Raw genomic sequence first — 22,183 nt, forward strand, 5'->3', positions numbered from 1 at the left:
TCCCCCCCCTTCCCCAGGTAATTTGGCAGCATGTTTCTCTGTATGGCCAGCTTTGGCACCTGTGTAAAAGTATTATCTTCAGCTACATGTATCATAGCAATTCTTTGTGGTTTATAGTTTTCAAATATTGCTGTCCATTTGTAGGTAGCGAAACCAAGTTGATTGGGTTAAATGACTTATGCAAGGTCACATGGCTTCATGTTGCTAAAGATAGCCGGCGGAACCTGGGTCTCTGCCTCTTGGTCCAGTGCCTCACAACTATGCCACTGTACTCATCCTAATGGGCATGGTGAACTGTTACAGAATTTACTACAGTGCCCTCCACCAAGCTTTGGAAAGTGATGAAACCACCACCTCAGAGGTGCTCTTTGTGTGATCTTTATAGGAGCACAGAGCCCCCTCCTTGCTTACTAGCTGATCCTGGAGATTGCAGCAGGAGTTGAATGGGTTATTCTGGCTCTGTCAGGGTTAAGATAAAATGTGAAATGATCAAGCATGGCTTTGTGTAGTTTGACAAGTTTGTGGTTTTAAGAGTAAAGGATTTAAAGTGCTAGTTTACCATATTCTGTTACTCAGTATCAAGAACAGAAAACAGTTTGCTAAACTATTACGGCAATAAATTATTAAGGAATTAAAATACCAGATCTGTTCTGCCTCATCTAGAATTAGTAGCTAACTTATTTCAGTGAGGTAAAGTAAATGAGTTCATGAAAAGTCATCATCTTCGTGATTCTGTGGTCACTTAGATGTATTTCATGATTGAAGTTCTGTAGAGTTTGAGGGAGAGGCCTGGCTCTTAGTGTGGCCATGACTAAGGTCTGGTTTTAGTTGGAGATCAAGTTGGATTGCCCTCAACACCCAGAATTCATTCAGGCTCAAGAGGAAATGATTCTTACCTAATTCATAAGAACCTAATACAGAGGCTATGTGCTAATTGAATTTACTATGAGAAATACACATTTCTGCCTTGAGGGCCAAACAGTTGTCAGATGGTCTGTGTGTATTTTCTCTGTGATAAGCCTTTCAGGGGCGCCAGATTCTGTTACTCAGAAGATCACTTAATAAGAGTGGAATGGGATCAGAGCAATCAGGTTTTTTATTTTTATTTTGGAAAACTTAAGACTTACATAAAAGTAGAACAGTATAATTAGCCTCTATTAAAACTCACCACTAGTAAGACTCAATGGCCAGTCTTATTTTATATGTGTATGTGCATGTGTGTATGTATCCCCTGCCTCCTATCATTTTCAAGCAAGTCTCAGACATACTGTTTAGTCTGTAAATATTTCAGCATGTATTTTTAAAAGTTAAGAAATTAAACAAGCTCATTAACAAAAATAAATGGGATAGACTTCTAATTGGCCAGAGTTCTCAACTGTAGTACTGGTCTGGTAGCTTACTTGCCATTGTGTGTCTCAAGGGGACCAAGTAATGTGTCTGCTGCTCTGGCGTCCTCCCCTCTGCAGTATAGGAAGACTGTAGCATCGCCTCCCATTTTAAGACATTTTTCCTTCAAACAGATCACTATATTTCAGTTGACCCTGGAACGAGGGAGGTTAGGAGTGCCACCTCCCCCACCCCATTCAGTCAAATCCACATGTACTTAACTTTCCCAAAAACAAATAGCATACTGTTGACCAGATGCCTTACCTATATAACAAAGTTGATTAATATGTATTTTGTATGTGAGTTACATAATGCATGCTTACAGTAAAGCAAACTAGAGAAAAAGTGTTCAAATCATAAGGAAGAGAGAATACATTTATAGTACTTGGCTATAGAAAATCCATATATAAGTGGACTTACGCAGTTCAAATTCATGTTCAAGGGTCAGCTGTATTTTTCAGTTTGGATTAAAATCCACCTCTTGCCTTCTTGAAGTTATAAGCTAGTATTTCAGCTTAGGTATTTATCTCCTCTCCTTACACATTACACTTGCGGGCAGTCGGTCTGGTTTTATATATATATAGTTAGTGCCACAGAGGACAAACCACCCTGTTTCCAAGGTCTGAGAAAACTTGGACTACATAGAGGTTGTTAGCCGCCTCTAGAGATGTTACGATGGAACAATTTAGGGTCGGAGTTTTTTGAGCTTGCCTTCATGCCGAGCTTTTAAAAATGCATCTTAGATGGGCTGTGTGGATAATTTTAAACGTTACTCTAAAGTGCATGAAACAAGGGAAACACTTGAGAATTTATTGTGTATATTTTCTGTGGGATGGGACTTCGTTCAGGGCTGATTTTCAAGTGTGAGTTCAGACTGATTTTTAGTTGTTTATGAAAGAACCCCAGGTGACTACTTTTAAAGAATTTTATGTTATAATTGTAATGCCTGTACATGGTTCAAAAAACAGCAGTAGAAGTGTTAAGTGATCTCTCTCTTTTTCCTGTCCCTCTGTTCTTTCTCTCCAGGAGCTACTGTTAACAGTTATTCTTTCTGGAGGGAGGTGGGTGGTAGGGGATATAAGCATATATGTATAGACCTTTTTTTATATATGAAGTACACCATATGTTCTGAATCTTGCTGTTTTCACTCCGTATATTTAGAAACATTTGAGATTTAGGAGACCGCCCTTTTAAGTTTTAACATGTAGTTTTTAAAAATACATTTCAAGTAAACCAAAGCAGAGAAGTCAATGTGTTATTCATTGTTGTATCAGATTTTTAAATTTCCTACTTTGAAAATGCAGTTTGAGAGTCATAGTTGATCTGTTTCTTCTCAGCCCTCCCAAGTAGCTCAGTTGTCAACAGCAACAGATGGAAGAACTTTTAGGAACAACGGCTTTGGGAAGTAGTTTGGCTTAAGTGGCTGTGCCCTAACCTCTCTGTGGCTATTCCGCTCCTAGATACATACCCTAGTGAAACTCTTACACGTGTGTGTCAGGACGTGGATGTGAAAATGTCGTAACAGCACTATTTGTAATAGGAAGAAAAGGGAAACAAAAACAAACTGGAATGACCCTGCCTGTCCTTGAGCAGTCCACTGGATAGATTCCGTGGCCCATTCCTACAGTGGAATTGCACGGAAGTCAGACTGAGCTGCAGCTACATGTGTGAACATGGATGGATCTTGGTGGTCGGAAAAGCAAGTTGCAGAAGAATACATCCGCTGTGGTTCCATTTCTGTGAAGGTCAGAGTCCAGCTGTTAAATCTGTGGTAAATGAAAGAAAAGCAAGGGAATGATAACATGAAATTCAGTGTTACTCTTGCATCGGAGGGAGAGGAGACCGTGGAGGGCATGGAACAGCCTTCAGAGGAACTGCTGACAATGCTTTGTTGCTAAAGCTGGATGGGCGGTTTCTTTTTTAAACTGTATGTTCATGTACTTTTGTATGTATGATATTTCTTAATAAAATTTAAACTTAAAAAATGGGAAAAGGTCTTGGTGTAGGTAGTAAAATAGAAATATAAGCATACCCATATTTAAAAAATTTACCCTCTTACAGTGACTGGCAGGTGTAAAAGGTATGGTTTCTTGAGCGCAAAATCTGGGGCCTTAATTGTTTTTTAAAAGCTAGAAGCAGGGCCTAAGTGTATGTCTTCTTTGTGATCACTTTTTTATTTTAAGGTTTTATTTATTTGACAGAGATCACAAGTAGGCAGATGGGCAGGGGGTGGGGTGCGGGGGAAGCAGGCTCCCTGCTGAACACAGAGCCTGATGCAGGACCCTGGAATCATGATCCAAGCCGAAGGCAGAGGTTTAGCCCACTGAGCCACCTAGGTGCCCTGTGATATCACTTATTTTTATCTTTACATATTTTCTATTTGGGATTTGGGTGTCAGCCAGGGAGCGGCTGCTTTTGTTCTCTGTTTCTTGAAGATTCACGCCCTTCCAGGAAGGGAACTGCTGGGTGAGAGCAGTACTCCTGGCAGGTGGTCAGCACATCCTACCCCTGTTCAATTTAGATTGTCAGATCAGAGGGGCTGTTCCATTTTGGCCTTGTTCTGCTCTTAATGAGGGACACCATGAAGCATTAGATATTTACTCTAATGGAAGTGATTGGGGAACGCCTGGGTGGCTCAGTGGGTTAAAGCCTCTGCCTTCAGCTCAGGTCATGATCTCAAGGTCCTGGGATGGTGCCTCGGCAGGGAGCCTGCCTCCCCTCTGTCTGCCTGCCTCTCTGCCTACTTGTGATTGCTGTCAAATAAATAAAATCTTAAAGAATAAAAAAGGGGAAGTGATTAGAAGTAGAAATGTACCTGCAAGTGCATAAAAGTCACCTCTTTCCACAGTGGACCTTTTGATCTCCAAGTGTGGCTCCCAGTGGGAGCTTGGGGCTTCCCCCGCCTGCTTTCCTTGCAGCCCTGAGTGCTGGTATGCCAGCTGCTGTTCCGATAACATGGGATAGGTCAGTGAGCAAAATAGGAACACCGCCACCTCCTGGTGGAGTCTGTCAGGCCTGTGAGTGGTACTTAACACTCTGAGGGTAGAAGGGGCCCTGCTGCTGTTACCAGTCCCCTCATTGTAAATGAGTGTTAGATTGTGAACGACTAAGAATTCTAGATCATTCCACCTTTTTGTTTTAACTTACATGTGTTCTGGAACCTTTCAGGACAAGCGTCCTAGTACCTGATTCAGTTCAACCACCTAAAAATCTTAAAATGACATTAAGTTAGCATAAAAGTCAGTGGACTTGCGCCTTCCTCAGAAATTAATTTCCACAGTGTCTGCATGAAGTATAAATTACACTGAAAATTACTCTTGAAACTTCAATTATTTTTATTTTTATTTTTTTATAAAGATTTTTATTTATTTATTTGACAGAGATCACAAGTAGGCAGAAAGGTAGGCAGAGAGCCAGATGCGGGGCTCGATCCCAGGACCCCGGGATCATGACCTGAGCCGAAGGCAGAGGCTTAACCTACTGAGCCACCCAGGCGCCCCATTGAAGCTTCAATTTTTACTCTTAATCTTCAGCCTTAAGACTATTCATGTTACAGGAAATATGTTTTTATAATTTCTTCAAAGTGCATACTATGTTTATTTGAACGGATACAGAATTTGCTCAACAGCCTGATGATAAATTGCTGCCCTCATTCAATTACTGTAATTGATCATTAGGCAACTCTATAGGTTCTGTTACTGTCATAGTGTAAGGTTTCCCCCCAACATTTTTTTCAAATTTATTCTACCATATTCACCTAAAAATACCACCTAAAACTCCACTTCCTCGCAAGGGTGATTTGGGGCCATTAAAAGCCAGTCCTCAGCTCTTGCCCCAAGTTTTCCTTATTCCAAACAAAATTGAGAATACCTTAGGGAATTGGCCCTTGTGGCGCTGGAACGGCACTGCACTGAATTGGCTTGTCAGCGGGCTGTCCTGTCTCTCAAAGACCTGTGACGTGGATGCGGAGCTTACATTTCCAGCAGAAGTGCTTCCATCTGGAGAGGCCCAGGGCTACTAAGCAAACTGCAGGTTCAAGTCTCATGAACTCATCACATTTTTTTTTTTTTAATTTAAAGATTTTATTTATATATTTGAGAGCAGGTGCCAGAGGCCGGTGGTGGGGGTGGCAGGGAGCAGAGGGAGAAGGACAAGCCAGATGCAGGCCTCCACCTTGACCCTGAGATGACCTGAGCTGAAACCAAGAGTCAGATGTTCAGTCGACTGAGCCACCCACACACGCTTCACATTTTTGAGTGGGATGATCCATACGTCGGTACCCACACTATTTAAAACCTTGGTCTTTGGACAGTTGGGCTAGGTAAGTGCTAGTGTAGTGTTTGCGTGTCCCCCCCACCCTTCATCAAAGCTGAGGTGCTGAGCATTTGCAGAGGCAACCTGGTGGCCCTGTTATGTGCTGGGGGAGATGAGATCCTGCTTGGCCAGAAGGAGCTCCGGTATTTCAGAGCTCAGTTCCACGAATTCAAGTCCAGGAGTAATGACTGAAGAGAAATGACCGTGGACAGGGTTAAGTGGGTAAGTGGGGTCCAGCTCCCAGAGTGCTTCCAAAGTACCAGCAGATCTTACGTAAGAGTTTGGGTGAGTTGACCTGGAAGAGCTCTAGGTGGTGGAATAGGAGGAGTCTAGCTTCGAGCTAGTTTTTGGTAAGAGTGCCAACTTTGTTGTTGTTTCCATCTGATTAGCAGAGTTGAGTGCTGTGGGCTGTGCCTTGGCTATTTGGCAAGTAGTTTGTTAAAAATGGCCTCAACAAGGGTGCCTGGGTGGCTCAGTTGGTTAAACAACTGCCTTCAGCTCAGGTCCTGCATCGGGCTCCCAGCTCCATGGGGAGTCTGCTTCTACTGACCTTCTCCCCTCTTGTGCTCTCTCTCACTGTCTCTGGCAAATAAATTTTTAAAAAAATATAAAAAAAAAGAAAATGGCCTCATCAGTAACGCAAGTCATGCCATTTTATAGGCAAGTTTCAAAGTGTGAATAGGAAATGATGTGACAATTTCTCCCTGCCCAGAGAAGTTTGAGATGAGGGAACAATTTTGCAAAGTACGCACATGAAGGTGGCAAACCGGTACATGCATTCCAAGTTGGTTATTTACAAAACATTGATACCGGCGGTTTCATTTCTGGGGTTTTCTAATAGGTCAGTTTGGCAGCATTGCTGTTGTAGCAGGCCTTCTCTGTCAGGGATGTTGCGTGTTCAACGAATTCAGAGCTTCCATTTTTCACCAAGATGAGTTCTACTTCCTGAAAGTCGTGTAGTCTTTGAATGTCTTTGTCCTTAATATGTAAAAGAAATTATAGGGTGGTTTGTAGATAGCATGAGAGATTATTAAGATGAAAAAATCTTAATGGCCAGCATCTTTGGTTCTTGCCTAAATTCAGGGTATTTCTGTAATGGTTTCTCTGTCGTGGTAAGCTGAAGTAGCAGTTGAGACTTTTTCTTTTTTTGGTCTCTGTTGTAGGTTCCTAAGGGGACTGACTGTAGTCCCACACCAATATTGGTGAAGAAAAGGGCTTTTTTTAAAAAAGTAATAATTATAACTCTCATTAAGAAATTATCATGCATCAGTGATTGTATATACATTATTTCACATCCAGAAAAGGGCATTTTAAAAAGTCCAGAAAATAACAATCATCCTGCCATTCCTTTACAATGAATATATTAGCCATGACACCAGTGAGAATTGGTAAAGGCATTTTGAAAGCTTTTAAAATAGTAATACCCAAAGAAATGAGGTTTTTCTTCTGAAATTAGAGAACTGTATTTTGCATCTGGAATCTCTATACAAATGCAAAACAGCTTTGTTTCATGAGATAACAAAGGCTGAGCTGTGGCAGGCAAAGGAAGGTGGGTGAGTCTTTCCTTTCCCCGGGCACCATGCCACCTGTGAACCAGCCAGGTCCGCAGAGGTGGAATGGGCCACATGCATTGACCTGAGTCTTCTCTCCGGGCCTTAGTTGTATTTCAGACCGTATTGAAGGGTTCATGAATTTAGGTGTGCAAATCAGTAAAAGCACCAGATTGAAAATTACCTAGCTACCATGGCTGTCCTACAGTCCGAGTTTCCCAGTGGCTTAAATTTGTTTTCATGTTAGAAACACAAGAGATAAGTGATTAGCTTCACAGAACATTAATTTTGCCCACTTAGAACCCCGTCTGCATTTAGACCCTTTGCAAACCCTACCTTTCTGAGCAGTGTGTTTGGCAGCTTTCTGATCGCCCTCACTTGCTCCGGCTCAATCCCCAGTTCGCAGCAACTGACTTTCAGGAGATTCTGATAACTCAGCTCTCCTCTGTTCAGTTCAACCTCAATGAAGTCATTTTCTCTGGGACTCTTAATTCTGACTTTAAGCACCAGCTCTAGATCACCTGCAAGTTCATTTGTAAAAGAGAGAGTACCCGATTTAAAGCCTTTCAGTCGGCGTCATCCATTCTCCCAGCACAGAACTTTGTAACAGACACACAGCAGTTTTTACGGGTATAGGAGCATCAAATTAATCTGAGTCTTTTCTTGGGGTGCTTGTAACGGTCTGCGATGTAAACCCCATTATACTCACCTGAAAGCTTGCAGTTTGAAGCCGAGCTAGGATTGAAAAAATAAATATTTAAATATACCACCCTCAAGCAGTACCTGGTAGGTGTTGGAACTTATTTGAAAAGCTTCAGGGAACTGTTGAGCCCTGGGGCTCTGTGTCCTCGGGAAACTTGTGTAGGCGTGCAGATGATTCTGTGATTTCCTACTGCATCCCTCCCCAGGACTGCAAGGTGACAGGCCCTGATAATCAGGATAATCAGGATAATTGTACCATCTTTGGTGTGGGGTGTGGGGGGTTGGGCAGTGGTGTGGAGTGAGTCTTCACACTGTCCCGAGAAGGAGGGATTTTTGACTGAAGGGAGAAGAACCCAAGCGGTGTGTTTAGCTTTGCCACTGGGCCTCGGGGCTGAGTCCTCACCTACACGGGTGTCCTCAGGTTTGGCATCCCGTGGGTCAGCTGGCATCTGTGGGTTGGAGCCTTGTTTACATTCGCCTGGGAAAGAATTAGAAAAAGAAAGCGTTGGGGCGCCTGGGTGGCTCAGTGGGTTAAGCGTCTGCCTTTGGCTCAGGTCATGATCCCAGGGTCCTGGGATGGATCCCGGTTTCTCTCTCCCTCTGCCCCTCCCCACTCATGCTCTCTCAGCGCGCACTCTCTCTCTTTCTCAAATCTTAAAAAGCGAGAAATGGCAGCACCTCAGCGTTTGTCTCTCTTCCAGATCTGCCAGTTGAACAGGGACAGTGATGCCCCCTCTCCACTTCCTGCTCCCCAGTTCCGCCTCCTCAAGGGAAAAGCCAAGTCACGAAAAGGGCAGTACTTATGTTCAGACTTGAAGTGTCATTTTCCCTCATCACGGCCCAAATCATGAAAAGGAGCCAGGACGCTATTTTTAAGCGGTATGTAATCTGGGGAAGAAATATTTATAATCTGCGTGCTTAACTCAAGTTTCGACTTAAATATTTTGGGCGCTGAGGGCTTCGTGTCCCCAATTCTCCAGGAGAGTCCTTTATAAGGAATTTTCTCCACCAGAAGGAAGGGAGATGAGAGTGAGTATTAGCATCCTTTTTGGGGGCCAGGCCCTTCCCAGGCTCACAGGCCCTGCTCCCTGAGACCCTGCTCTGCACCAGGCGCCTTGCTAAGCCCTGGGGATGCGGTTCAAGCCACCACCACAAAAACCCAGAGTGGTCGCTGTCCTAGAGCTGGCAAGCTAGAGGGGACAGAGATCCTGATCAACGGACCTCAGGAAAATGTGACGTTAAATCGTGGGGCTGGTGAGGGCTGGACACACAATGGAGGTCAAATTCTGAAGGCAAGGCTGAGTAGGCTTAACCCGATCCAGGGGGAAAAGAAGATGAGGTTCCCAGGGCTAGAAACAGCATAAGGAACCTGTGTGTGGATAGAGCAGAGCTTCTGAGGAAGGAAAGGCAACCATCCAATGCGGCTGCTGGGCAGAGAGCATGAAGGGATGGTGTGAGGTGTGTCAGGCAGCCGTCAGATGGTGGGATTAGGGCCGCACAGCCTCCGCCGTCCAATTCGGTAGCCACTAGTCATGTGAAGTGAGATACACTCATTTCATAAAAATACATAAAATACCATTTCAAAGGCAGGAAAAAATGTGAAGAATTCATTTTTTTAATATTGGTTGTATGTGGAAATAATTTTGATATATTGAGCGAAGTAAATAGATTAAAATTATTTTCACCTGTCTACTTTTTAAAATGTGGCTGGGACATTTTTATTTTTTAAATTTTAAAAATATTTTATTTTTCAGAGAACACACACTAGCAGGGAGAGAAGGCAGAGGGAGAAGCAGTTTCCCCACCGAACACAGTTTGAGCCCTGGGACTCCATCCCAGGACTCTGGTATCATGACTTGAGCCAAAGGGAGATGCCCAACCGACTGAGCCACCTAGGCATCCTGAGGAAATTTTTTAAATATGTGGTTTTAAAAATCCAGTATTTTTATTGGAAAGCACTGGCCCAGGTGAAAGGTTTGGGTTTTTATTCTAGAACAACACTAAGCCTTTAGACAGATCTTAGCCTTAGCCCAAGGCTTGTCACAATCAGATTTGCATTTGGGGGCAAAAAAAAAAAAAAAGCCTCACTGTTCTCAAAAAAATCCATGGGATGTTGACATTTGCATTTTCAGACAAGAAAATTGAGGCTGAAAGGTGAAGTAACTTGCTTGAGCTTGCTGCATGCGTAAATGGCAGGACTGGGATGCCAGGGGCAGAAGGGGACAGTGGAACTCTGGTGGGGAAGCGGCGGTGGGCTGGGAGTGGGGCCATGCACATAAGGGGGTGAAGGTTCTCCCCAGCACATGCTCCATCGTCCTGGCTGACTTCACTTACAAAATAGACTCCCAAGATAAAATTATTTAAAATGGGGACACCTGGGTGGCTCAGTCAGTTAAATCTGCCTTTGGTTCAGGACATGATCCTGGGGTCCTGGGATCGAGCCCCTCATTGGGCTCCCTGCTCAGCAGGGGAATCTGCTTCTCCCTCTCCTGCCCCCTCCCTCCTGCTTATGTGTGCTCTCTCTCTCAAATAAATAAAATACATTTTTAAGATTTTTTATTAACATATAGTATATTATTAACCCCAGGGGTACGGGTCTGTGAATCTCGCCAGGTTTACACTTCACTGCACTCACCATAGCACATACCCTCCCTAATGTCCATAACCCAACCACCCTCTCCCTCCCCACCTCCCCACCCCCTGCAACCCTCAGTTTGTATTGTGAGATTAAGAGTCTCTTATGGTTTGTCTCCCTCCCGATCCCATCTTGTTTCATTTATTCTTTTCCTACCCCCCAACCCCCCAGGGAGAGCATGTGATAATTGTCTTTCTCTGACTGACTTCAAATAAATAAAATCTTAAATTATTTAAAAGTCAAGCCAGTGACCACAGAGCATTTAATCCGAAGTGTGGGACATTTTCTGACTGTGGGGTTCTGCACAGCTGCTGGGATGACAGGCCCAAGAAGCCAGCCCTGCTTCTGGCTCAAGTGCTCTCTGCCCACTGCCCAGTCCCTCCCCAGTCCCTCCCCAGCCCCTCCCAAGGTGGCAGGATCTGCAGTCCCCTCTGCGCCCTGTGCCCTGGGCCACGGAGCAACCCCTTCTCCCTGGAGGTCTTGGTCTCTGGTACCCAACCTGAAATGATGCTTTCCCCACCCCTCCCCCACTCTCCCCACACAGAGCACGGGACCCCACCCCCCGGCCCCGCCGCCAGCCTGGCCTGGCACAGAAAACAGCATTTTCTTAGATGAACCTTTTGGATTAAGATCCCGTGTGTGTGGACCCAGTCTTGGAGAGGTCAGAAAGCACGCCCTTTGAAGTCAGGCCTATTTGGGTCTGAAGTTTTCCTTTGCCACAGTAGCCATGACTCGTTAGACAAACTACTTAAGCTCTCTGAGCTTCAGTTTTCCGATCTGGAAAATGGGATTAATAATCTCTACCTCGAAAGGTATTAAGAAGCAAAGGAGTGAGCACTGGTACTGACTGGCCACTACTGTTAGCACAGGTGCTGATACTTGCTTCCCCCTCAAGGACACTCGGTCTACTCCCTCTGTCCTGACTTCACGGGCAGCAGAGCTGGGAAGGGCCACTGCCCCTACCCGCAGCAGCATCTCCCCCCCCCCCCCCCCGTATCTTCCTCCGGTACTACCCAAATCCTTGAGGACCATGTGGAAAACAGATCTTCCTGACTCACCTGCAGGCTCCTCCTTCCTGTCCTGTTGGGGTTCAGCCATGGGTCAGCTCTGTTGTTCGTCAGATCAGTACTCCCTCTCGAATGGACACAAAGTTCCAACCACGTAGGAAACACCTCTGAAAGCTCCGTGCATCTGTGTGCAGTGAAACAACGATGTGGTCACTGGCCTGGTGAGACAGGGCAGGGAGGTGCCTATTTGATAAATGGGCAAATTAATTAAGACTCTCGGGGCTGCCCGGCATGTGCTGGGAATGATGCAAGGGAAGTTCAAGGCTCCCTCCTCCCTTCCCAGGCTCTGTCCAGCAGGTGACCCTGGTGGCTAAGAGTGCTTACCCAAGGGAACACGCCCCCAGGAGGCTCAGCCACTGGCGTCCTGCTAGATGTTTCCTTGGAAAAGGTTAGCAGCTTCTACATCAAGGATAGGAAAAGCCAAACACTTAGGTTCTTGGATTGAGCAGGCTCTCTGTCCTACCCAGTTCTCTCTCCCTTTTCTCCCAGGCCCTTCCTCACAGCTGCGAGAGCCAAGAAAACAGGAAGACCCCAGCCCATACCTGGGAGACTCTGCCTTGCCCAGGATCTCATATCCCTTGATTTCAAACATAAAAATGGAGACGGGGATTGGGAGCACTGGAACAGGAGGTTTGGTGAAGAGTGCATGGGGCTGGGGAAAGCCCGGGAAAGGGCTGCTGCTGCCTCCAGGGGGTGCCCAGGGTTTCTCACATTTCATTTAATCCTCCAGTGACAGAAGACAGGACAAATGGACAGAGCATCAGAAAGGTGGAGGGGGCCCAAGAGGTCACAGCTCACAGGTTCTCAAACTTTAGTGCACTGGAACCACTTGGGAAACGCTAAAAGCCATGGGTGCCTGGGTCCCACATTGTTGACTTGGGGTGCTGTCTGGGCCCTGGAAGTTTTTTTTTTTTTTTTTTTTTTTAAAGATTTTATTCATCTACTTGACAGAGAGAAATCACAAGTAGATGGAGAGGCAGGCAGAGAGAGAGAGGGAACAGGCTCCCTGCTGAGCAGAGAGCCCGATGCGGGACTCGATCCTAAGACCCTGAGATCATGACCTGAGCCGAAGGCAGCGGCTTAACCCACTGAGCCACCCAGGTGCCCCTGGGCCCTGGAATTTTTAAAAGGTCCCCAGCTGATTCGAAGGTGTGGCCCAAGTTGAGAACCACCAATTTGGGCCAAACTGCTTAAGGGCAGATGAGGAAACAGAAACGAGCCAAGGAAGGGAAATGCTCACCAATGGGTTCCTGGGCTGCCGCAGACCTGGGCTGCCCAGGTCTCCAGCCTGACGCTTTCTCCCTGCTGCCCCTTCTGCCAGGAATGGAGGAAGGTGGTGCTGCCGCGGAGGAGGAAGCTGAAAGGATCTGCCTGGCCTCAGCTCCTGTGAATGGGGAGGAAAATGCACTTTGGCCCGGGTGTGGTCAGCCATGGAAAGAGCCAACCAGCCCCTCCTCACCTGCATGGGCAGGGCCGGGGATGGACGGGTGGGGGGGGGGGTGGCGGCTCCGCCTATTTCCACTCACTCACCTCTCTGCCCATTCACTCACGCATCCCCCATTCACGGAGCCCCTCAACAACACTCAGGTTTTCTTCTCATTTTGGGGTCTCTCTCTCTCTCTCGATCTTCTTTTTTTCCCTTTTAATTTACTTTAATTAATTTATTTTAAAAGATTTTAACTGTTTACGTTGTCTCTGCATCCAATGTGGAGCTCAAATCTGTAACCGCGAGACTGATACTGACTGTGCCCACCAGTGGGGCAAGCCCCAACCCCTTTTATTTTATTTTATTTTTTTATATATATATTTTAAAGATTTTATTTATTTTATTTGACAGACAGAGATCACAAGTAGGCAGAGAGGCAGGCAGAGAGAGAGGAGGAAGCAGTCTCCCTAAGAAGTGGAGAGCCTGATGTGGGGCTCGATCCCAGGACTCTGGGATCATGACCTGAGCTAAAGGCAGAAGCTTTAACCCAGTGAGCCACCCAGGTGCCCCCCAGAGAGAGAGACTCTTAAGCGCTGGTTGTAGAACCCGACTCAGTGATTGGTCTCATAATCCTGAGATCATGACCTGAGTTGAAATCAAGAATCGGACGCTTAGGGATGCCTGGGTGGCTCATTCGTTAAACGGCTGCCTTTGGCTCAGGTCATGATCCTAGGACCCTGGGATGGAGCCCCACATCGGGCTCCCTGCTCAGTGGGAAGCCTGCTTCTCCCTCTCCCACTCCCCATATTTGTATTCCCTCTCTTGCTGTGTCTCTGTCAAACAAATAAATAAAATCTTTAAAAAGAAAAGAATCAGATGCTTAACCAACTGAGTCATATAAGTGAGTGGAGATTTTATTAAATAATTTCTACACCCAATGTGGGATTTGAACTCCTAACATGAGATCAAGCGTTGCACACTCCACTGACTGAGCTGGCCAGGCACCCTCTCATTTATTTTGATGTTCAAATGATCCAACTTCATACAGTATGTGCTTCCTGCTGTTTCCCATATCCTGTGACGTATCTCCATTCTTTTATGGGCATTTTCTTAACTTTTGGCACATTCAGAAGTTCTGGGCTCAACTCGTCACTTTCCCCATCCCAGCCCTGGGATCCGCCACTTCTCTGAGGAGCCGGGTTCCTTCTAGTTGGGGGAAGAGGTGTTCTCATTCCTACGGGGAGGCCAAGAAGAATGGTTCAGAGCCCTTTGAGTGGTCAGAACTGGAACCACACATACACGCAGATGCACAGACATCTGTATATCGCAGACCACAAGTTCATGACTGAGGCTTCCAGCTCTCTTCCCCCAACCAGAGGGCTTTCCCGGCTTTCTTCAGTTCCATATGACAACTCTCTTCAACAGTGGGAGATCTGGCTCCTGACCCCTCACAAATACTTACTCCTCTGGTAATCCTATGGTACGCAGGAAATGGTCCCAGCACCACTCATTTGAAACACAGGTTCATTGTTTGTGTGTGCGTCTTAAGAGTTCTTCCCAATCCTCATTTATACTTTTTGAGTACGTAGAATTTGAACATGGTTCAGGGCGCCTGGGTGGCTCAGCGGTGTAGCCTCCGACTCTTGGTTTTGGCTCAGGTCGTGATCTCAGGGTCGTGAGATCGAGCCCCATGTTGCGTTCTGCATTTAGTGGGGCATCTGCTTGGGATTCTCCCTCTCTCTCTGCCATTACTCCGGCTCTTCCTCCCTCTCTTTAAAATAAAATAAATAAAAGCTTTAAAAAAAAACACCACGGACATGGTTCTAAGAGTTAAAATTATGCAGAAATTTATATTCATAGAAGTGTCATCCAACATTCCCACTCCTTCCATTTTGCTCTCATCTATTTCCTGTAGGAAACTAATCTCCTTAGTTTCTGAGCTATCCTTTCCAGGTTTCTTTTTGCAGAATTAACCAGATGGATGTCTATTTTATTACTATTTCTTTTTCTTTTTTTTTTTTTTTTTTTTTTAAAGATTTTATTTATTTATCAGAGGGGAGGGGAGAGAGCGAGCACAGGCAGACAGAATGGCAGGCAGAGGCAGAGGGAGAAACAGGCTCCCTGACGAGCAAGGAGCCCGATGTGGGACTCGATCCCAGGATGCTAGGATCATGACCTGAGCCGAAGGCAGCTGCTTAACCAACTGAGCCACCCAGGCGTCCCTACTATTTCTTTTTCTTGCAGAGAAGGTAGCACATATATTCATTTCTACTTTGCTTTTTTAAATAAATTATTTTATTGGGGCGCCTGGGTGGCTCAGTGGGTTAAAGCCTCTGCCTTTGGCTCAGGTCATGATCTTGGGGTCCTGGGATCAAGCCCTGCATCAGGAGGGAGCCTGCTTCCCCCTCTCTCTCTGCCTGCCTCTCTGCCTACTTGTGATCTCTCTGTCAAATAAATAAATAAATAAAATCTTTAAAAAAGTTATTTTATTGTGTTTTTATTTATTTTTACTTTGCTTTTCATTCACGAAACGATCCATCCGGAAATTATTTATTTGTTTATTTTTATTCTTTAAGATTTTATTTATTTAAATAAATAAAAGAGAGAGAGAGAGTGAGCGAGAGAGAGAGCACAAGGGGAAGGAGAGGGAGAAGCAGGTTCCCTGCTGAACAAGGAGCCTGATGTGGGGCTCAATCCCAGGACCCCGAGCTGAAGGCAGATGATTAACCAACTGAGCCACCCAGGTGCCCCCATCTGTTTATTTTTAAATATTTCATTCTCAAGTAATCTCTACACCCACCCAACATGGGGCTCGAACTCACAACCCCAAGACCAAGGGTCACGGGCTCTTCTGACTGAGCTGGCCTGGCGCCCCCGGAAAGCATTTAATATCAGCTCATAGAGATCCGCCTCTCTGGGTGGATATTCTGTAGTCTGTCATGCAAATTCTCTAGATACAGGTATTTAGCTTACGTCCAATATTTTGTAATTACCACCAATGCCATAATTAGTAATCTGCCTATGTATGTTTTATTGGTGAAGGTATATATTCTGGCTAGATTCCCAGAAGCAGGGTTGGTGGGTCAAAAAGTAAATGCACACGTACTCTTGTTAGACACGACCACATATTCCCCCACTAATACTTAACCCGTTCGCATTCCCCCCAGCCACCTGTACGAGCACTTGCTTCCCCAGGGCCTCCCTGCAGGGTGCTGTCCAGCTTTGCTCTTTCTGCCAATCGGACAGTGAGAGATGGACTCTTGGGACGTAGGTTTTATGATTATTGAGGGGTGGCCAAGAGATCAGGAGACCACTAACACCAGAAAGACAGGGTTACTGAGAGTTCCCAAGAGGAAGGGGAGGGGCAGGATGTGCCGAAGGAGCCTCACAGAGGAGCACCAGGGTCCGGGGGCAGAGGCGGTGAGCGGGAAATGTAGACAAGAGCCTTGACTGCAAGGGAAGTAAAGGCTAACAGGTTTAGGACGGGCTAGTATTTTCCTGGGCTCCGGGGTGGAGGGTGGGGTGGCCTGATTATCTGCTCCCCAGCCCGGGGTTGATTAGGGCAGGAGGAAAGTGGCCCCGAGTGTGGGAGCTTGCTACCCTGCCAGGCCTGCATTCTTCTATTGTCTGGGCTTTATCATTTTCTAGGGCTTTCTCACTGTTGGGAGAGACTTCACAGCCCTCTTGCATGCTGTGAGTAGAGCACAGGTGTGGGCTGCCTTTGGACTTTTTCAAGGCTGTTTGTGTAGGGAAGGATCTTGGAAGGCAGGCACAGTGCCTCTCCAGAGCAAAGGGCGGGTTTCTTTACAGCCCAGTATAATAAAGGTAATGACGCCTTGGTGGCAGAGGTCAGGCGGGGCCCACTGCTGGCTGTAATAAATTCTGGTTTCCTGAGGTTGGAGATCCTCCTTTGCAAACTGTTTCTTTTTTTTTTTTTTTTATTTGACAGAGAGAAATCACAAGTAGATGGAGAGGCAGGTAGAGAGAGAGAGGGGGGGGGGGAAGCAGGATCCCTGCCGAGCAGAGAGCCCGATGCGGGACTCGATCCCAGGACCCTGAGATCATGACCTGAGCCGAAGGCAGCGGCTTAACCCACTGAGCCACCCAGGCGCCCCAAACTGTTTCTATTATTATTAATATTTGTGTATACTACTTTGAAAAACAAGAAGAAAGACGTTTAAGGGCTGAGGAAAGTATGGAGGTAGGCATTGCAGAAGGCAGCCTCATGCGGCTTCTCCCCGCCCCCCACACACCTGTGTGCCATGGAGAAGACAGTGGAGGGCTCCCAGGACCCCCAGAAGACCCAGGGCTGTTGTGTCACCCCCGGACCTGCACAGATCAGAGGCTGCAAGGCAGCGGGAGGCTGGAAGTACGCCCACGTTCTGGGCTCACCGATCCAGGGCCCAGGCCCGTGCCCCTCGGCTGCTCGCTCTGGGACATGCCTGCTCCTGGCAGATAAAACTGTGGCCCCACTAAGTAGCACTTGGCCCTTAGTAGGCCCTCATAAGCATCTGTCAAATCAACGAGGAAAAATCCGTGCTGGCTAGTAGGATTGGAGACCCAGCTAAAAATTCATTTCGGCTCTCTAAAAAGGGCGTGGGCACTGGGAAGGGAGGGCCGAGGGGGCGGTGGGAGGAGGAGTCATTGTTACTTGGGAACTGGGGGGGCCATAGATGATTAACTACTCCCAGAGCCTCAGTTTCTTCATTTATACCACGGGCATCAATCATGGTTCCATCTGTTGTGCTTGAAGGGACAACTCAAGGATAGAATATGCAAACATACTTTCCATACCTGTTGTTGTCTATTGTCACCGCTGGCTGGAGTCCTGATGGCCCTAAGCCAATTCCCGTGAAGGCCTTGGGTATCCACCAGCGGACAGGAGGCCACAGGGTTCTTCGTTTGTCCAGGGACCCGTTTGTTTCCAACAACCCTTGACCTGCAGGCCCCACCTCCCCTCAGCTCTTTGGTTTTGTCTTCTTGGGGGGAAAGGGGCACTGTTGAGGCCGTATAGGTTTTTTCTTTGGTCTTAGAATCATCAAGAAGCCTCGTGGAGAAAGAAGCTGACTTCATATGGGACAGACATGCGGGCTGTTGAACTACCTTGCAGTGCTTGAAGCCCAGGGGTGGGTGGAAGAGCGGGGTCCTCGGGGGCGGGGGTCGCCGTAGGGCATGGGGATTTGAATTTAGGGTGAAGGGAACAAGGGCCAGTCCAAGAGCTTAGCTCATTGGGGTGGCGGGATTTTCCATCAGCGCCAGCACAAGACAGCTTTTAGGCAGGTCGTAAGAGAACTCCAGACCCTCTGCGGGCTTCTCCCCATGGTGTGGCTCCAACTGCATTTTTCTCGGCTCATGGGTGTTCAGGTTCAGAGAGGCAGCCTGAAGAGCTGGGGGTGAGCGTCCGGGCACCTGCCCAGCCCACCTGCTGTTCTGAATTTAGGACTCTGTCCTGCCTGACTCCTGTCTTCCCCTACGCATCTCTGTGTGTGCTGGTAGCTATAGTATTTGTTCTTTTTCACTGACAAAGTAATATAATGCTCTTGTTTTTTAAGAAAAGAAAAAAAAGTGAAAACCTCAAACGCCTGGAAAGTAGAGAATTCAGTCTTCCTGGGCACCTCCCAGGAACCCCGGGGTTTGCATGAAGATATTTCCTCTGCCTTATTCCCTGATGCGTGCCCAGGCCATAGGACAGACCGGTGCCTGGGACTCCCCCTCGGTGCCCAATGTTTATTGAATGAATGACAGAATTATGAATGAATGAGACGTTAGGGATGAATTTTCCAATATTCTTTCCATGTGCGTACCTGCATAAATATACTTAGAAAAAACGTGGGATCACAGTAGAAGTGCGGTTCTGAACTTTATAAAAAACTGAAACAATTCCTTGTGGGTATTTCTCCCTGTGACTTTATACCAGGCTTTCTCAGTTTGGGCCCTATGGATATTCCGGAATAAGACCTTTGTGGGGGGCGGTCCTGTGCTCCTCAGGGAGAGCAGCGTCCCTGGTTTCCACCCACAGGACGGGAGAACCATACCTTCCACTATCTGATGATAATAAAGGCTTCCAGGTGTTATCAGTTGTCCCCTGGTGGGCAAAATTGCCTCCACCAGAGAACAACAGATTTATAGACATCACTTCTTTTCTTGGCTGGGTTTCAGAGTCTTCTAGAGCGGAGCTGTGGAATTTTTTGGCTGATTTGTCAGCAATGCTGAGTTGTTTTCAGTGCCTTGCAAGAGGCTCACCTGAACTTGTGTGTTTCTGCAGGAAGCTTCTCAGAGGTGGGATGGCTGAGCTGAAGCCAGGGCACACTTGCAGGGAACTGTGTCCTTTCCAGAGCTGGAGCTCACTTCACTCTGTGCTCAGCAGCAGTGGGATTCAGCTTTCCAATCTTCACCAGTCTGATGCTGTTTGAGAGCCACAGCCCTTCTGACTTCATTCTCTTCTAAAATCGTATGGCTCGGGGCACCTGGGTGGCTCAGTGGGTTAAAGCCTCTGCCTTCAGCTCGGGTCATGATCTCAGGGTCCTGGAATCGAGCCCCACATCGGGCTCTCTGCTCAGCAGGGAACCTGCTTCCTCCTCTCTCTCTGCCTGCCTCTCTGCCTACTTGTGATCTCTGTCTGTCAAATAAATAAATAAAATCTTAAAAAAAAAATCGTATGGCTCATTCCTTCCAGGAAAATGTTAACAGCAGGAATCACCAGGAGCCCCCTTTTGGCTCTGACGCTGGCCGTGTCCTTAGAAAAACTGTTACCCCACAGATATGCATGTGCATGTTTTTTATATAAACTCATCTTTCAAGTGCTCTGTAATGGGGTCTTAATGTTCTCTTTGAACATAAGGTTGTTTACAAGAGAGCATTAACGTTTCTAAGCAGTTGAAGGATTTTATTTCTACTGTGATTATTTATTCCTCATGTACTCAGTTGCAGCGATAAACAATGGGGCATGTCCCTACTATTTCTTCTGGAATCAATTGAGATTTCCTTTGCAGCCCAAGTCAATTTTTGTATATGTTTATAAATATTATGTTACCTCTGGAATGTAAATGACACCAGAACAGTGGCCCCCTCCCCGCCCCTACACTGCTCCCCCCACAGCTGTATCCCCAGGGCTTTGAATGGTACCTGATCGATGCTCAATATAATTTTTTCGAATAAAGGATTGGATGAGGGGCTCCTGGCCAGCTCAGTTGGAAGAATGGGCAACCTTTGATCTCTGGGTTGTGAGTTCGAGACCCACGTTGGGTTGTATTACTAAGTAATTGTAATACAGCTTAGTTGTATTTCTTAGTAATTGGTTGTATTACTAAATAATTGGTTGGTTGTATTACTAAGAAATAAATAAACTAAAAAAAAGAGTGGATGGGTTTTGCAACATATAACTTTTGAGAAGCGTGGTTCTTTTCTTTTTTTTTCAAATACCCAATCTGTTAAGGGCTGAGAGTTGTCTCCATTTATTAATTTTTCCATGCTTTTTCTACAGCTTTCTATTTTCTTAAAAAGATTTTATTTATTTATTTGACAGAGAGAGAGAGAGATCACAAGTAGACAGAAGGAGAGAGAGAAGCAGGCTCCCTGCCGAGCAGAGCCCGATGTGGAGCTCGATCCCAGGACCCTGAGACCATGACCTGAGCCAAAGGCAGAGGCTTAACCCACTGAGCCACCCAGGCACCCCACATATGTTTTTTAGTAACAGCTTTATTAAAAGATAATTCACACACCATGATATTTACTTACTTCAAAGTGTATAATTCAGGGTGTTTTTTTTTTTTTTTTTAAATTCCCAGCGCTGTGCAGCCATCACCACAGTCTTATTTCAGAGCATTTCCATCCTGCAAAAAGAGACCAGGGACCCATTAGCAGTCGCCCCTCGCTCTCCCAGCCCCTGGCAACCACTGAGCTACTTTCTATCTCTATGGTTGTACCTGTTCTGGACATTTCTTTTAAGTGGAGCCACGAGATATGTGGTGTTTAGCATCTGGCCTCTTGCACTTAGCACAATATTCTCAGAATTCATCCATAATAAAGAACGTATGAACCCTTCATTCCTTTTTATTGCTGACTAATTTTGCATTGGGTGGAGATGACACATTTTATTCATCAGTAGACGGGCGTTTGGGTTGTTTTCACTTTTCGGCTATTGCAGAAGGCAGTCGCGCTCACTGGTGCACCACGGATGTCTGTGAGGTTTCGGCTATCATGAATTCATGCTGCTGTGAACGTTCCTTCGCAAGTTTTTGTGTGGACATGTTTATTTTGTGTTATTTTAATTAAGAAAAAAATGGTTTTATTTGTTTGTTTACTGCCTTTGTGCATGTGCAAATGGGGCGGGGGGTGGGCAGAGGGTCAGGGAGAGAATCCTAAGCAGGCCTGACTGAGCCATTGAGGCGACCCCCCCAGAACACTTTTTTTTTTTTTTAATTTAAAAACAAAACAAAACAAAACATGGGCGTCTACCTGACTCAGTTGGTTGAACACCGACTCTTGATTTGGGCTCAGGTCATGATCTCAGGGCCCTGCACTGGCCATAGAGCCTGCTTGAGATTCTCTCTCTCGCTGTCCCTCTCTTCCATCTGTGCATTCATGGGCATGCGCTCTCTCTCAGAAGAAGAAAAAAAAATCTCTCTTAGGGGGTTAAGCCTCTGCCTTCCGCTCAGGTCATGATCCTAGGTTCCTGGGATTGAGCTCTCTGCTCAGCGGGTAGCCTGTTTCCCGCAAACCACCCCCCCCCACCAACAGCCTGCCTCTCTGCCTACTTCTGATCTCTGTCAAATAAATAAACAAAATCTTTAAAAAAAACCCCACAACTCTCTTGAGTGTATATACAGCAATGGAAGTGCCCGGTCATGAGATCACTGTATGTTTAACATTTTGAGGACCTTCCAGCCTGTTCTCCCAGTGTCCATTCCATCTTGCACGGCTACTAACAATGTAAAAGGGTTCCAATTTATCCACGTCCTCGCTCGTACTTGTGCATACCTGTCTGAGCCATCCTGGTGGGTGTGAAGTGGTTGTCCTCTTTGTGGTTTTGCTTTTCCCTAATGACGAATGACTTTGAGCATCGCTTCGCATTCTTGACCATCGTATATCTTCTTGGGAGAAA

General features: G+C 46.2%; 1 protein-coding gene across 1 annotated transcript; it reads right to left on the minus strand.

Annotated features, from left to right (window-relative positions):
- Window positions 1-6,209: 6,209 nt before the first annotated feature.
- ANKRD40CL (ANKRD40 C-terminal like) lies at window positions 6,210-13,047 on the minus strand. Its single transcript, XM_059150548.1, has 5 exons — window positions 12,895-13,047; window positions 11,646-11,778; window positions 8,356-8,430; window positions 7,587-7,771; window positions 6,210-6,678 (listed from the first exon to the last, which is right to left on the minus strand). The coding sequence occupies exons 2-5, from the start codon at window positions 11,683-11,685 to the stop codon at window positions 6,535-6,537; spliced, it is 444 nt and encodes a 147-aa protein (XP_059006531.1). The 5' UTR covers window positions 11,686-11,778; window positions 12,895-13,047; the 3' UTR covers window positions 6,210-6,534.
- Window positions 13,048-22,183: the final 9,136 nt, after the last annotated feature.

The sequence above is a fragment of the Mustela lutreola genome, chromosome 15 (genome assembly GCF_030435805.1).
Source record: "Mustela lutreola isolate mMusLut2 chromosome 15, mMusLut2.pri, whole genome shotgun sequence".
Classification (NCBI taxonomy): Eukaryota; Metazoa; Chordata; class Mammalia; order Carnivora; family Mustelidae; genus Mustela; species Mustela lutreola.